This window comes from Vulpes lagopus, chromosome 5 (assembly GCF_018345385.1).
Source record: "Vulpes lagopus strain Blue_001 chromosome 5, ASM1834538v1, whole genome shotgun sequence".
NCBI lineage: Eukaryota > Metazoa > Chordata > Mammalia > Carnivora > Canidae > Vulpes > Vulpes lagopus.
Window position 1 is genome coordinate 1 of NC_054828.1, and position 16,051 is coordinate 16,051.

Consider the following 16,051-nt stretch of genomic DNA (forward strand, 5'->3'; position numbering starts at 1 on the left):
GTTTCAGGGGAATTTAAATTTTGCCTCTATTTTGTACTCGTGGAGTTGGTGGCAAACGCATTCGACCGCTTCTGTTTTTGGAAATGTTGGAAGGTTTTGGCATGGATTTGACCGAGGGGCATTTTGACGTGGCAGCGGCTTTGGAGATGATTCACTACGGGAAGTTTGATTCACGATGATTTGCCAGCCATGGACGATGATGATTACCGCCGTGGGCGTTTGACTAACCACAAAAAATTTGGCGAAGCGACAGCCATTTTAGCAGGAGATAGTCTCTTTTTAGACCCGTTTGGGTTGGTGGCAAATGCAGAGCTGGCTGATAAGATTAAGGTGCAATTGATAGCAGAATTGTCCCAAGCATCTGGAACCTATGGCATGGTTGGTGGGCAAATGCTGGATATGGAAGGCGAAGAACGTCAACTGGAATTAACAGAATTGCAGGCCATTCATGCCAATAAACAGGGAAATTGTTGACTTTTCCGATTGTGGCAGCTGGGATTGTTGCCAATGTATCAGAAGTAGACTTGGTTCGTTTGCATGAAGCGGGTGCCTTGATTGGACTGGCTTTTCAAGTGCGTGATGACATTTTTAGATGTGACAGCGACCTTTGACGAAATCGGCAAAACCCCTAAAAAAGACCTCTTAGCTGACAAGGCTACTTATCCAAGTTTGCTTGGTTTAGAACAGTCGTACGATGTCTTAAATCAATCCATCGACCAAGCGCTAGCCATTTTCCAAAAACTAGCAGAAACGCAAGCGTTTCACACTGAAAAAATCACTGAAATGATAGAAAGGTTACGACTAAATGCCTAAGGAAAGAGTGGGACGTACTAGCCTATAAACAAGGGCTTTTTGATACCCGTGAGCAAGCCAAACGTGGGGTGATGGCGGGTCTTGTGGTCAATGTGATTAACGGAGAACGTTAGACAAACCTGGTGAAAAAAATCGACGCTGGAACCGAACTCAAACTCAAGGGCGAAAAGCTCAAATACGTTAGCCGTGGTGGTTTGAAATTGGAGAAGGCTTTCAGGTTTTTGGCCTGTCTGTGGACGGTCAGACAACGATTGATATCGGTGCCTCAACAGGTGGCTTTACCGATGTGATGCTGCAAAACGGTGCCAAACTGGTTTAACGCTGTTGATGTCGGTACCAACCAATTGGTCTGGAAATTACGTCAGGATGCGCGTGTGCGGAGCATGGAGCAATACAATTTCCGCTACGCTCAGTTAGCTGATTTTACAGAAGGGCAGCCGACATTTGCCAGCATTGACGTTAGTTTTATCTCCCTCAAACTCATTTTGCCAGCTCTACACGCTATTTTGGCAGACCAAGGCCAAGTGGTTGCGCTGATTAAGCCGCAATTTGAAGCAGGCCGCGAGCAAATTGGAAAAAATGGCATCATTCGCGATAAGGCTGTTCATCAAAAGGTTTTAGAGCAGGTGACTGCCTTTGCTTTGGCTGATGGCTTTAGCGTTAAGGGACTTGATTTTTCACCAATCCAAGGTGGGCATGGCAATATCGAATTTTTTGGCCCATTTGGAAAAATCTGCTGACTCTCAAAGCCAAGTGGCAGCACAGATTCCAGAAATCGTAGAAAAAGCACACAAGGAATTTAAAGATGAAAAAGAGTGAACGTTTAGAACTAATCAAGAAAATGGTTTCAGAAAATGCCATTGAAACCCAACACGACTTACTGAAATTGCTAGAGGAAAGAGGCTTGACCTTGACCCAAGCAACGGTGTCTAGGGACATGAATGAGATTGGCATTATCAAGGTGCCATCATCTGAAGGGCCTTATATCTACGGCTTTTCAATAGATAAAGCCCAAAAAGTCGGTCAGCCCTCTGTCCCCATTAAGAGCACCGTTTTGTCGATTTCAGAAGAAACACCAGGTTTAGAGGCCTTCCTCAATTTGGACGTGGTTCCAGGAAATAGCCGCCTGATTAAACGTTTCTTGTTGGAAGATTTCAAGGACCGTATTTTGAGTGTGATTGCAGATGACGATAGCTTGTTGGTGTTGGCAAAAAGCGCTGACGCTGCCAAGGCCATTCGCCATGAAGTGCACCAATGGATGACAAGTAGCCATTAAGAGAGGTTTTTCCCATGCTTTTAGAAATGTCCATTAAAAATTCGCCATTATCGAGGAAATTTCCCTGACTTTTGATAATGGAATGACGGTGTTGACAGGGGAAACAGGGGCTGTAAGTCCATTATTATTGACGCCATGAATCTGATGCTAGGGGCGCGTGCCAGCCTTGATGTGATTCGTCATGGAGCGACCAAAGCCGAAATTGAAGGGCTCTTTTCAGTTGGGAAAAATGCTGCGCTGATGACCATTTTGGAAGATAATGGCATTGACGCCAGTGAGGAATTGATTATTCGCCGTGATATTTTGCAAAATGGTCGTTCAATCGGTCGCATCAATGGGCAATTGGTCAACCTAGCTACCTTGCGAGCTGTGGGGCAATATCTGGTGGATATCCACGGTCAGCACGACCAAGAAGAATTAATGAAGCCAAATCGTCATATTAAGATGCTGGACGAATTGGTGACAAGGCTTTTTGGGAAGTCAAAAAACATTACCAATCCCTTTTTGAAGACTACCGTCAATTGCGTCAACGGGTATTGACCAAACAAAAAAACGAGCAAGAACACAAGGCTCGTATTGAGATGCTTGCCTTTCAAATGGCGGAAATTGAAGCAGCTGCCCTTCGATCAGGTGAGGACAAAAAACTCCATCAAAACCGCGATAAATTGTTAAATCACAAGCACATTGCAGATACGTTGATGAATGCCTATGTCATGCTGGATAACGAAGAATTTTCAAGCTTGTCCAATATCCGCTCTGCCATGAATGACATGATGTCCTTGGAAGAATTTGACCGTGACTACAAGGAAATGTCCACCAATCTATCAGAAGCCTACTACATTTTGGAAGAAATCACCAAACAATTAGGGGATGTGATTGAGAATTTGGATTTTGATGCCGGGCAATTGCAGCAAATCGAGGCTCGTTTGGAAGTCATTAACAGCATTACCCGAAAATACGGTGGCAGTGTCGATGACGTTTTGGAATATTACGATAATATCACCAAAGAATACAATCTGTTGACGGGCAATGACGAATTTTCCGATGATATGGAAAAGACCTTGAAACAATTGGAAAAAGAGCTTATCTCGGCAGCTGACAACCTCAGCCAAGAACGCCATGCTCTTGCTAAAACTCTAGAAAGTGAAATCAAGCAAGACTGTCTGATTTGTACATGGAAAAGGCAGACTTCCAAGTGCAATTTAGCAAGGGAAAATTCAATCGTGAAGGTAATGAAAACGTTGAGTTTTACATTTCCACTAACCCTGGTGAAGGCTTTAAGCCGCTGGTTAAAGTGGCATCTGGAGGGGGAATTATCGCGCTTGATGCTGGCTATCAAATCAGCATTTTCACGCAAAGAGGACAAGACCAGTATTGTTTTTGATGAGGTGGATACAGGGGTGTCAGTCGTGTTGCCCAAGCTATTGCCCAAAAAATTCACAAAATTGGCAGTCATGGTCAGGTTCTTGCTATTTCTCACTTGCCACAAGTGGTGGCTATTGCTGATTACCAGTTCTACATTGAAAAACGGAGTGATGAGCATAAAACCGTGTCAACGGTTCGTTTGCTCACGCAAGACCAACGTGTGGAAGAAATTGCTAAAATGTTAGCAGGCAATGACGTGACGGATTTGGCCCGCCAACAAGCCCGAGAATTATTAAAACATTAGGCGCTTAGCACAAAAGTGGAACAGAGTAGCTTTCTTTTCAAAGATTTCTCATTTTCACGTTAGAAAAAATCCCCGAAGTCTTGAAAAATTTGGTATAATGGCATTGGAGTAAAAACTAGAACAGAAGTAATGATAGGATAAAATATGAGTAAAATTAAAATTGTTACAGATTCGTCTTTACGATAGAACCTGAGTTGATTACGAAGTATGATATTACTGTTATCCCTTTGTCAGTGATGATTGACGGTGTGGTTTATTCAGACAATGACTTAAAAGAAGAAGGCAAATTCTTGAACATGATGCGTCATAGCCGTGATTTGCCAAAGACCAGCCAACCACCTGTCGGCATTTTTGCAGAAGCTTATGAAAAACTGATGAAAGAGGGCGCTGAACACATTGTATCGATTCACATCGCTCATACCTTGTCAGGAACAGTAGAAGCGGCCCGCCAAGGTGCTAACTTATCAGGTGCGAATGTGACGGTCATTGATTCGACCTTTACTGACCAATGCCAAACCTTCCAAGTGGTTCAAGCTGCCAAATTAGCGCAAGAAGGTGCGAGCTTGTCAGAAGTCGTGGCAAAAAATCGAAGAAGTTCGTAAAAAATCAGAACTCTTTATCGGTGTATCAACCCTTGAAAATCTTGTTAAGGGTGGCCGTATCGGTCGTGTGACAGGCTTGCTCAGCTCACTGCTTAATATCAAAGTCGTTATGGAAATGGCTCACAGCGAACTCAATCCTATTGTCAAAGGGCGTGGCTTGAAAACCTTTAACAAATGGTTGGATGGTTTTATTGAAACAGCCAAGAACAAAAAAATCGCTGAAATTGGGATTTCTTACTGTGGAACGGCTGACATGGCGAATGCTTTAAAGAAAAACTAGAAGTTCTAGGAGCGCCAATCACCGTTCTTGAAACGGGGTCAATTATCCAAACTCATACAGGCGAAAATGCCTTTGCGGTGATGGTGCGTTATGAATAAATTCAAACAGATAATGGTAGGGTTGCGTTCTTTTTAGCAGCCCTTCTTCTGTTCGGTGGGGCTTTTTTCCTTACTTCATTCCAAAATCTGCTTCAGAGATAAGCCACAAGGACATTGCGACTACCAAGGCTAAGTCCTTTAACTATGTTGCCATCGGTGATTCCTTGACCCAAGGGGTTGGCGATAGTACCAATCAAGGTGGCTTTGTGCCCTTGCTTTCTCAGGACTTGACCGATAATATCATTACGATGTTCATTACAGCAATTATGGGGTGTCTGGCAATACCAGCAATCAGATTTTAAAACGCATGCAGGAACAAACAGACATTCAAGAAGCTCTTGCCAAAGCCAATCTGATGACCTTAACTGTCGGAGGCAATGACGTGATGGCTGTGATTCGCAAGAATTTGGCTAATTTGTCGGTGTCTTCTTTCACCGAATCGTCCAAGGATTACCAAAAACGCCTCCGTCAGATTTATTGACCTTGCAGAACAGATAACCCCAACTTGCCGATTTATATTCTAGGTATTTACAATCCTTTTTATTTGAATTTTCCTGATATGACGGAAATGCAAGACATTGTGGACAATTGGAATACCGCCACAGAAGACGTTACCAAAGAGTATGACAAGGTTTACTTTGTGCCAATCAATGATTTGCTCTATAAGGCGTCAATGGTGAAGAGGGCATTGTATCTACCTCAGGTGACCAAACAACCGTCATCAACGATGCCTTGTTTAGTGGCGACCATTTCCATCCCAATAATATCGGCTACCAAATCATGTCAGATGCAGTAATGGAGAAGATAAGTGAAACAAAAAAAGACTGGACGAAAAACTAACTGGTGGAAATGGGGATTTCCTCCTTATTTTAGGCCATGAACCTCGCTTTTGTTGGTGTGTGGCAAGTCGTTTGTTGCAAGTCAGAGAGCCTGCCACCGAAAACATCAGCAACAACCAAAAAAAGAGCATCAAGGTTGGGACGTTCTCAACCAACATAGAGCAGCTTAACGACACCGTGGCAGCTTACCTGAAGGATTATCAGACCAAAAAAATGTCTTATAATGTCTATGCTACATCGTCTGAAATCATGTTTGAAGGGAAATACACCTTGCTGGGTTATGAAGTGCCCTTGTACATCTACTTCCAACCTAGCCGCTTAAATTCAGGTGCTATTCAGTTAAAAGTTACCTCATTCTCAGTCGGAACCCTTTCGTTACCAAAATCTGAAATCTTAAAATACATTGCGTCAAGTTATAAGCTGCCTTACTTTGTTGAAGTGCTTCCTGATGAGTCAGCCATCAACATCAATATCCAAAATTTGAAGAACGATGCGGACATTTATTTGAAGGCAACAACAGTCGATTTGGTTGGGGACCAATTCAATTTTGACATTTACAAGAAAAAGCCGTTAAATAGCGCTAAATACTTGACCTCATGGGGATTTTTGGGTATGATAGAACGTGTTAAAGTGTTAACGCTTAGAAATTAATTGGAGGATTGTTAAATGGCTAACAAACAAGATTTAATCGCTAAAGTTACAGAAGCAACTGAGCTTACTAAAAAAGATTCAGCAGCAGCTGTAGATGCAGTATTCTCAGCAATTGAAAGCTTCCTTGCTGAAGGCGAAAAAGTTCAATTAATCGGTTTTGGTAACTTTGAAGTTCGCGAACGTGCAGCTCGTAAAGGTCGTAACCCACAAACTGGTGAAGAAATTGAAATTTCAGCTTCAAAAGTTCCTGCATTTAAAGCTGGTAAAGCACTTAAAGACGCTGTAAAATAATCAACGCAGAAAAAGAGCCTTGTCCCATCAACCTTTGTTGAGTGTTGCAAGACTCTTTTTTAGTCATCAGATGATAGCACCAAGATGAGCTTCTAGGTGCTTTTTGCGTTAAAAAAATCCCTTATGGCTATTGCCATAAAGGTTAATGTGATGAGAAATTACTGGTTTGACCACGCGAAGCCTTTGTGGTTGTCTCTTGAAATGGTAGAACGTAGGATAAAGCCAACGTCTTCAGTGTTGTTGGCTAGACGGTAGCCGACAATGGCGTCAACGGTTTTCGCCTGATTGACTTCTTTATTAGCGTTGTCCACGAGTTCTTGGTTGGCATCGGTGTGGACTTCCTTGAGGTCAACAGGAGAAAGACTCTCATTTTTGTTGTCGTTAGTTTGTTGCAAGTCCCAATCAACAGCAAATCCCATATAAGGTGTTGTTGCTGTTTCTTCATTGTTGGTGGAAACTGATATCAACCAAGAGGATATTGTCCTCATCGCTGTTTCCTTTGACTTTGGTAATACTCTTAAAAGTATAGGTATTTTTTTTATCGGCTTGAACGCTATACGGAAATGATACATAGGCCTCGTCTGAATAAGCCGTGGTCTTTTGAGGTAATTCTGTTTCGCTAGAAGAAGCATAACGTTCTAAAGGATACGAATTTTCCGTCTTGCTTTTGCTGCTTGAGTGTTTGACGAGGTGGCACAAGCACTAAGGGTCACAATAGACAATAAAGTCATCCCGATTACACTAAGCTTTTTCATGATTATCTCTATTTTCAGCTTTTTACGTGGTTCAGCCTTACACGTTTGTTATCTCGTATGGTCGAATGGTATGCGTCCACATATCCTGAGCTAAAAATTGTCTAATCGCCCATGAATACAGGAAGAAACCACCCTCAAGTTATAGTGTTATCATAGAATGCCCAAACTGCCTAGCACAAAACCACCATAGAAGATAAAGCAGGTGGTTACAGAGTTTAAAATGTGGGTAACTTGTGTTATAATCAGTTGAAACATCTTTTGGCTTTGCCCAAAAGGATTAGAGAGAAGAGTTGATAACATGAAGGAAACGCAGTATTTATCATTATTGTTTTAGCTATTTTTCAATTATCAAGGTTCTTTTGTTGATTGCTTATAGTTACGTCCTAAAACCAAAAGTGGATAAGGACGGCAATATCATCGCTCCTAAGAATAAAAAAAGACGATAAGGACGATGAATAGACACTCAACAATGATGACGATGATGATTTTTGGGAAATGATTGGTAAGGCGTCATTTTAAGACTAAAAATGCCACCCTATTTCTAGGGCGGCATTTTTTTATGATTTGGTTAGTCAAATACTGTAACTTGCCACGGAAATCATCAGGCTTTCATAGCCTTTTTCAGTCATAATGGCTTTTAATTCATTTGTAATACGTTCAAAAACGGCTGGACCTTCTTGGTGTAAAACAGTTCCTAGTTGAACCATGCTAGCTCCGCATAAGATGTGTTCAAAGGCATCGCGACCAGTCTTGACCCCACCTGTCCCTATAATAGGAATAGTAGGGATTTAGGCGTTGGTAAAAGGCGTGTACGTTAGCAAGCGCTGTTGGTTTGATATAATCCCCACCAATACCACCAAAACCATGTTTTGGCTTGATAACAACGGTTTCAATCTTCGATAACCAAACCGTTACCGATTGAATTGATGCAGTTAACAAAAGCCAACGGGAATTGATTGAATACCGCAGCAGCACGGTCAAAGTGAGCAATATCAAAATAAGGAGGCAATTTCACCCCAAGTGGTTTTGTGAAATAAGCAAAAATGTCCTTCAAGAGTTTCTCAGTTGTTTCAAAATCATAAGCGATTTGAGGTTTTCCTGGAACGTTTGGACAAGAAAGGTTTAATTCCACCAAACCTTGGTAGTCAGAGTCTTGGACGCTTTTAAAATGGTGTGTGTTTCTTCTTCAGACATACCAACAAGTGATAAGAAGTGATTCTTGCTATTTGGCGTGTTTTGGAGCTCAGTCACAAAGTCCAAATAATATTGGAAACCGTGATTGGCAAGCCCATTGAGTTGATTGAGCCAAGGCTTGTATCAACGTAGCGTGGTTCAGGGTTACCAGCGCGTGCGTTAAATTCCCTGTCTTGGTGACAAAAGAGCCAGCAGCAGAAGCATCAATATCAGCTAATTCCTCACGAGTCATGCAGTAAACGCCAGCGGCATTCATGAGGCAGTTGTCAAAATCGAAAGTACCGATTTTTGTTGCAGTAGAAACCATAAAGTCCTCCAAGTGTTGTAATAACGGTTGAAAAGGCATTCCAACCCATCTTCATTTTACTATTTCATCAGAATGAATGCAAGTCATTTTCCCCGAACATTTTCAAGATAAATACATATCAACGACCAGTTTTCCAATAATCTTGCGATCTTATAAAGCTTTCAAAGGCCGTTTTGATTTCTTCAAATAGGAATATGAGGTGTCTGAGTGTTGAGAGTGGTCTTTTAGGCGTTTTTACTTGAAAAACGAAAGCGTTTAGGTTATACTAAAAATTGTTGAACGATTGAATAAGTGTTCAAATATAAAAACGTTAATAATAGAAAGGAGAAAAGATGATAGAGCATTTTGAGGGGGAGTTGCTAGATATGGTTTCTAATTTTTTCAAGGCTTTGGGCAATGAAACCCGCTTGAAAATCTTGTGGCAACTAAGCCAAAAAGAATGGAAATCAACAGACTTAGCGGCAGTTTTAGAGATGACACCATCAAGCCATTTCCCATCAATTGACTTTATTGAAAAACCTTAAGATTGTGGCTGTTAGACGTGAAGGTAAGCATCAAACTTACCGTTTGGCTGATAGCCATATTAGTCACGTCTTACATTCCGTTATCGAGCATTATGAGGAGGATACCGATGTCAGAGAAGAATAAAAAATCCTTAAGGCAGATTGTTCTAGCTATCCTTGTCTTTTTACTGGTTGTTGTGGTGGTGCGGATCTATCAACCAACCTTAGAAATGCAAGCTATTTTGTACGCCGTTCCTTATTTAATTGCGGGGTATACGGTTTTGAAAAAAGCTGTTGTGAAAATCAGTCAAGGTAAGGTCTTTAGTGAGCATTTTCTCATGTCCTTGGCAACGCTAGGTGCTTTTCTTCTTAGTTTTATCACGCAGGAAGCAGAGTTTGCCGAAGCTGTTTTTGTCATGATTTTTTACCAAATTGGTGAACTTTTTGAACACATTGCTGAAGGAAATAGTGAAAAATCCATTGCCGAGTTGCTGCTTTGAAACCTGATGTGGTTCATCTTGAACAAGAGGGCAAGCTGGTCGATGTTGACCCCAAGGTCTTGCATGAGGGGCAGATTATCACGATTTCCCCAGGGGAAAAAGTCGCCATTGAGGGGATTTTAATTGAGGGAGAATCTTCGGTGGATACGTCAGCCTTGACGGGAGAAAGCCTGCCCAAGAAGTGGTGGTGGGCGACCAAGGTGCTATCTGGTATGATTAACATGACAGGTGTCATCCGTGTCAAAGTGTTTGCACTCAGTAGAGCATTCGACTCTTAGTAAAATTTTGGAATTGTTAGAGGATTCGACGGCGCACAAGTCTAAGAGCGAACGTTTTATGGCCCGTTTTGCGGCGTTTACACACCGACAGTCGTGATTGCAGCTTTTGCTTTTGGCGGGTGTTACCGCCCCTGTTTTCAGGTGATTTCATGGCTCATTTTCCAGAATGGTTTAGCCGTGCTTTGACCTTCTTAGTCATTTCATGTCCTTGTGCCTTGGTGATTTCCATTCCCCTTAGCTTTTTTGGCGGCCTCGGTGCTAGTTCCAAAGAGGGCGTTTTGATTAAAGGGTCTAATTACCTTGAAACCTTGGCGTCACTCGATACTCTGGTTTTTGATAAGACAGGGACGCTGACTGAGGGTGTGTTTGAGGTAACTGCCCTTCATCCAAAAGACATCAAGGAAGAAGAGTTGTTGCACTTAGCTAGCCACGTGGAACGTTTTTTCAAATCACCCCATTGCCCAATCCCTTCGTTCTGCCTATCAAAAAAGAAGCAGATGATTGTCGGATTACGGATATCACGGAAAAATCAGGCTATGGCGTCAGTGCAAATATCAACGGGCATACCGTTGCTGTCGGTAATACCAAATTCATGGACAGTTTGGGTGCCAAATGGAAAACGTGCAGCAAGGTTGGTACGGTGGTCCATGTCGCTATTGATGGGCAATACGCTGGGCACATCGTGATTTCAGACTGCATCAAACCAGACACAAAATCCGCCTTAGAACAATTACAATCACTTGGTATCAAGCGTTTGGTTATGCTGACAGGGGACCGCAAAGAAGTGGCAGAAAAAGTAGCTGCAGAACTTGGCATCACCGATTATCAGGCAGAATTGCTACCGACAGACAAGGTGACAGGCCTTGAAACCTATCTCAATACTGCTCAAAAACGTGCGACTGTTGGTTTTGTCGGTGACGGCATCAACGACGCTCCAGTCTTGGCTCGAGCAGATGTCGGTATTGCCATGGGAGGCTTGGGCAGTGATGTTGCCATTGAATCCGCTGATGTGGTCATTATGGACGACAAGCTTTCTAAATTAGTCAAAGTCATTGCTATTGCACGTCGCACGCGTCGCGTCGCTCATGAAAATATCGTCTTTTTCAATCGGTGTGAAATTAGCCGTTCTCTTGTTGGCAGGATTTGGTTTGGCAAATATGTGGCTGGCTATTTTTGCCGATGTTGGGGTGACAGTGCTGGCTACATTAAATGCTATGCGCACCATGACCGTCACAAAATCAGTGCTTTGATTGAGAAAAGTCAGCGTCTTGAGATAAAATTAGTAATTTCACTAGCTTTTTTACCTCTTTTTGGGTAGAATAGTAAAAGTCAGCGGCGTTTAGGTCGCGATACATTATAGAAGGAGATAAAATCTAATGGTAAATTAGTGTTTGCACGTCACGGGCAATCTGAATGGAACAAAGCTAACCTTTTCACTGGTTGGGCAGATGTAGATCTTACAGAAGAAGGAACACAACAAGCTATCGACGCTGGTAAATTGATCAAAGAAGCAGGAATCGAATTTGACCTTGCTTTCACATCAGTTCTTAAACGTGCGATCAAAACAACTAACCTTGCTCTTGAATCATCAGATCAACTTTGGGTTCCAGTTGAAAAATCATGGCGCTTAAACGAACGTCACTACGGTGGTTTGACTGGCCAAAACAAAGCTGAAGCTGCTGCAAAATGGGGTGACGAACAAGTTCACATCTGGCGTCGTTCATACGATGTATTGCCACCAGCTATGGCTAAAGATGACAAATACTCAGCACACACTGACCGTCGTTACGCAAACCTTGACGACACTGTTATTCCAGATGCTGAAAACTTGAAAGTGACATTGGAACGTGCCCTTCCATTCTGGGAAGATAAAATCGCTCCAGCACTTAAAGATGGTAAAAACGTATTCGTTGGTGCACACGGGTAACTCAATCCGTGCCCTTGTAAAACACATCAAACAATTGTCAGATGACGAAATCATGGACGTTGAAATCCCTAACTTCCCACCACTTGTTTTCGAATTCGACGACAAATTGAACGTTACAAAAGAATACTACTTAGGTAAATAATCTTTTATAATAAGTGTAGTGTGTAAGAAGCATTCTAGCTTGTGCTAGGGTGCTTTTTTCTGACTTTAAAAATGGGAGGGATTTGTGATATGATGAAAAGCATGAAACGTGAAAGGAGAATGGTTATGAAAGCAGCAGAGCGCCGTCAAAAGATTATGGCGTCTTTGAGTCAGGCTCAGGTGCCTATTTCAGCCAGTGCTTTGGCCAGCCAATTTGGTGTGAGTCGTCAGATTATTGTAGGGGATATTGCCTTATTGAGAGCGGCAGACAATGATGTGATTTCAACGCCAAAAGGCTACATTTTATCTCAGTCCTTGTATTCTCATCAGTTTATTGGGAAAATTGCTTGTCAGCACGGTCAAGATAAGATTGAAGAAGAGTTGGCTTGCATTGTGTCGCAAGGTGGGATTGTGGTGGATGTCGAGGTGGAACATCCTGTTTATGGGATGCTGCGGCATCTTTAAACATTAAGACAGAAGAAGATATTGCCAATTTCATGGAGAAAATTGAGCAATCGCACGCTACTTTATTATCCTCTTTGACGGATGGTATTCATACGCACACTTTGTCTTGCTCCTCTAAGGACCGTTTTGATGAGATTAAAACACTTTTGGCTGATAAAGGGATTTTGTTATCTGAAAAACTAAAACACAACAGATGTCTTGACACCTGTTGTGTTTTCTTTATAATAGCAGTAATCATGTGAGATAAAGCACAAATAAAGCTTATGAGACCGGTTTATTTAGGAGGAATTTATGGTAAAACAAAGTCAAACAAAATCGCTGGCCTTTTTCGGCTATACTGGTAGCCTTTGGGATTTTATTCCCATGGTGATGCCGATTAAGGTGGTTATTGGGCCAGCTTCCTTCACTTTAGCCAGTCATGTGCCTGTTTTTATGGCCATGTTCATTGCACCTCAGGTGACCTTCATGGTTGCTTTGGGGACAAGCCTTGGTTTCTTGCTGGCTGGCTTTCCGATTGTCATTGTCTTGCGAGCGGTGTCACATCTCTTGTTTGCAATGATTGGAGCAGTTCTGCTTCAAAGATATCCAAAACTTTTGGATAATGCCACCTCACGCTTGCTTTTAGCTTTGGGATTAAATCTCTTGCACGGCTTGGCAGAATTTGTTGTCGTCTTGTCCTTGACGACAGGCAGCCAATTAACCATGAGTTATGTCTGGTCATTAGTGGGGTTGATTGGCCTTGGCTCTATGGTACAACGGCTGTATTGATTTTTACATTGCCTACTACATTTGGGTATTTTTAAAAGACAAGGTCGGTATCAATTTTTCACTCAATGTTAACGAACAAGTGTAATAAAGAAGGGTCAAGCGACCTTTCCTTTTTTTTGTAAAGTCTGGTTAAAACTTTTCTGGTTAGTTTTCTCTCTTTTAATGAAAATATGATAGAATATAAAACAGAGCTTTTATTTGTGAGGAAATAATGTCATTAAAAAAGAGATTACGTAACATCAAAATCGAAAAAGGACCAAGTAACGTTACAAGACGGATTTATTTGATTTTTTCGGTAATCGTTGTGCTGTTTTCAGTCATCGTTTTGCGACTGGCACAGATGCAAATTTTTAATAAATCGTTTACGAAAACAAATTAAATTCATCGACGACGTATAAGGTCACGGACCTCAAGCCCTCGTGGTGAAATTTACGATTCGGCAGGAAAACTGCTCGTTTCCAACAACGTGAAACAAGTGGTAGCCTTTACACGTAGCAATACCATGACTGCGGGAGAAATGAAAAAATTAGCCGCTAAATTGGCAACGCTGGTGAATTTGACTGAAACCAACGTCACCACACGTCAGAAAAAAGACTATTACCTATCAGATTCAGATACTTACGCAGCGGTTGTCAAACGCCTACCAGATAAGGGAAAAATACGAATAACTATGGTAACAGTTTGTCGGAGTCAACTATTTATGCCAACGCTGTTAATGCGGTGACTGACGATGAGATTAACTATTCTGAAGATGAGTTGAAATTGGTTTATATCTTTAACCAGATGAATTCAGCTTCAACCTTTAGTACGGTGCATTTGACGACTGGGGATTTGACAGAAGAGCAAATTGCCTACATCACCGCCAACCAATCAAAACTGTCAGGCATTTCTATTGCGACAGACTGGGACCGTCAAGCGTCAAACAGTTCTTTGGTGACTGTTATCGGAACAGTGTCATCGAAAAAATCAGGTCTGCCAGCCGAAAAAGTTGAAGAATATCTTGCCAAAGGTTACGCCCCTTGATGACCGTGTCGGAACCTCTTACTTGGAAAAAGAATACGAAGAATACCTTCAAGGGACTCACACCGTTCGTGAAATCAAAACCGATAAAAACGGTAACGTGGCTTCTGACAAAGTCCTCAGTGAAGGCAAATCAGGTCAAAACCTCAATTGACCATTAACGCAGATTTCCAAGCAGGTGTGGAAAACATTCTCCAACAATACTAGGGAGCAGATATCACCAGTGGTTAAGCGACGTATTCTGAAGGGGCTTATGCCGTTGCCCTCAATCCCTAAGACAGGTGCGGTCTTGGCTATGGCAGGTCTATCGCATGAAAGTTGGTTCAACCACAACGCAACCCAGATGCCCTGGTACCACAATGACATCTTTGACTCAGGGGCAGTTGTCTCAAGCCCGCAACCCTAACACTGGCTGGAAACAAACGTCATTTCTGGTAACCAAGTCCTTGACTGACCACCAAATTTAAAATCGCTGGTTCGCCATCCCAAAACAAGTCATGGTTTACCGATTACGGTTCACAGAAACATCACAGCCGGCAAGCCTTGGGAAAACTCTTTTAAATACCCACATGGAACAAGTCGCCCCCCAAGATTATGGGAAAACAAAAAATAAACCCAAACAGGGGAAAAAGGGCCCTTATCAACTCTTGTATGAAAAAAAGCCATGGAAGAATTGCGTGCCACTTACGCTGAATACGGTATGGGAACAAGTACGGCATTGACCTACCAGAAAATACAACAGGTTACCTGTCTAAAGAATACTCTGCGGGTAATGTCTTGACAGAAGCCTTTGTGGTTTTGAGACTCATACACCCCCAAAGCAATTGGCCCAATACGCAGCAACTGTAGCCAACGGTGGAGCCGTATTGCCCCACACCTGTCGAAGGCAAATTTAAAGAAAATGACGGCAAAGGGTGGTCTAGGACCTTGACCAAGACCTTGAAGCAAGGTGCTTAATAAAGTTGATAACTCTCAGAAGATATGGACTTGATTTTACCAAGGGTTCTATCCCAAATGGTAAATGGTAAATGGCTTTTGCCACAGGTTCTTTACATGAAAGCTCAACCTAACCATCGCGGTAAACCGGTACCGCCGAAACCTACGCTGTCGATGCTTCAGGTAATGCGGTAACCACTATTAACTTGACGTTTTCGCTTACGATTACTCAGAAACCGATGATTCCCCCACATCGCCGTGCCGTGATTATTCCCCCATTTGACGATGATGACAATCACACCAACCAAGTCATTGCGCGTGATAAACATCCACAAAAACATGTCAACTTATGTCAATAAATAAGAATTGGCGAGTCGATTGAAAACCCAAAGGTTTGGCTCGTCCCTTTGTTACAAAGGAGGGGAAAAAAAAAAATGCTCTAAACCCAACCCCCATCGCAAAACTCATTGTAGTTTTTAAAACCAAATTGCCAGGCATTGGATTAAGACATCGACACGACTTGCTTTTCATACCATTGGCATGCAGACAAACGTCAACGAATTTGCCAAAAACCTACTAGCAGCCAAGCGTGAACCGCCCTTTCTGCTCAGTTTGTGGTAACTTTAACAGACGAGGACCCTTGCAATATCCCGCAGCGGATGAAACCCGCGACCGCTCAGTTATTTTAGTGGTTGAAAGGGTTCTAAGGATGTGTCTGCTATGGAGAAATTCAAGAAT

General features: G+C 42.3%; 2 protein-coding genes and 1 pseudogene across 2 annotated transcripts; 2 read left to right on the plus strand and 1 right to left on the minus strand.

The window, feature by feature from the left end:
• The first annotated feature begins 1,618 nt into the window (after positions 1-1,618).
• Positions 1,619-2,089, plus strand: LOC121490940 (arginine repressor-like). The gene has a single exon (XM_041755160.1). The coding sequence runs from the start codon at positions 1,619-1,621 to the stop codon at positions 2,087-2,089; it is 471 nt and encodes a 156-aa protein (XP_041611094.1).
• Positions 2,090-3,994: 1,905 nt separating this feature from the next.
• Positions 3,995-5,219, plus strand: LOC121490942 (degV domain-containing protein SP_1112-like). The gene is made up of 2 exons (XM_041755163.1): positions 3,995-4,356; positions 5,000-5,219. The coding sequence occupies exons 1-2, from the start codon at positions 3,995-3,997 to the stop codon at positions 5,217-5,219; spliced, it is 582 nt and encodes a 193-aa protein (XP_041611097.1).
• Positions 5,220-7,784: 2,565 nt separating this feature from the next.
• LOC121490944 lies at positions 7,785-8,814 on the minus strand (annotated as a pseudogene).
• Positions 8,815-16,051: the final 7,237 nt, after the last annotated feature.

Bases quoted from the DNA above. Each gene is read 5' to 3' on its own strand.
- LOC121490940 (XM_041755160.1), top strand. From the start codon at position 1,619: ATGAAAAAGAGTGAACGTTTAGAACTAATCAAGAAAATGGTTTCAGAA.
- LOC121490942 (XM_041755163.1), top strand. From the start codon at position 3,995: ATGATTGACGGTGTGGTTTATTCAGACAATGACTTAAAAGAAGAAGGC. The intron at 4,357-4,999 runs GTAAAAAATCAG...TGTTCATTACAG, and splicing joins GCAAAAAATCGAAGAAGTTC to CAATTATGGGGTGTCTGGCA.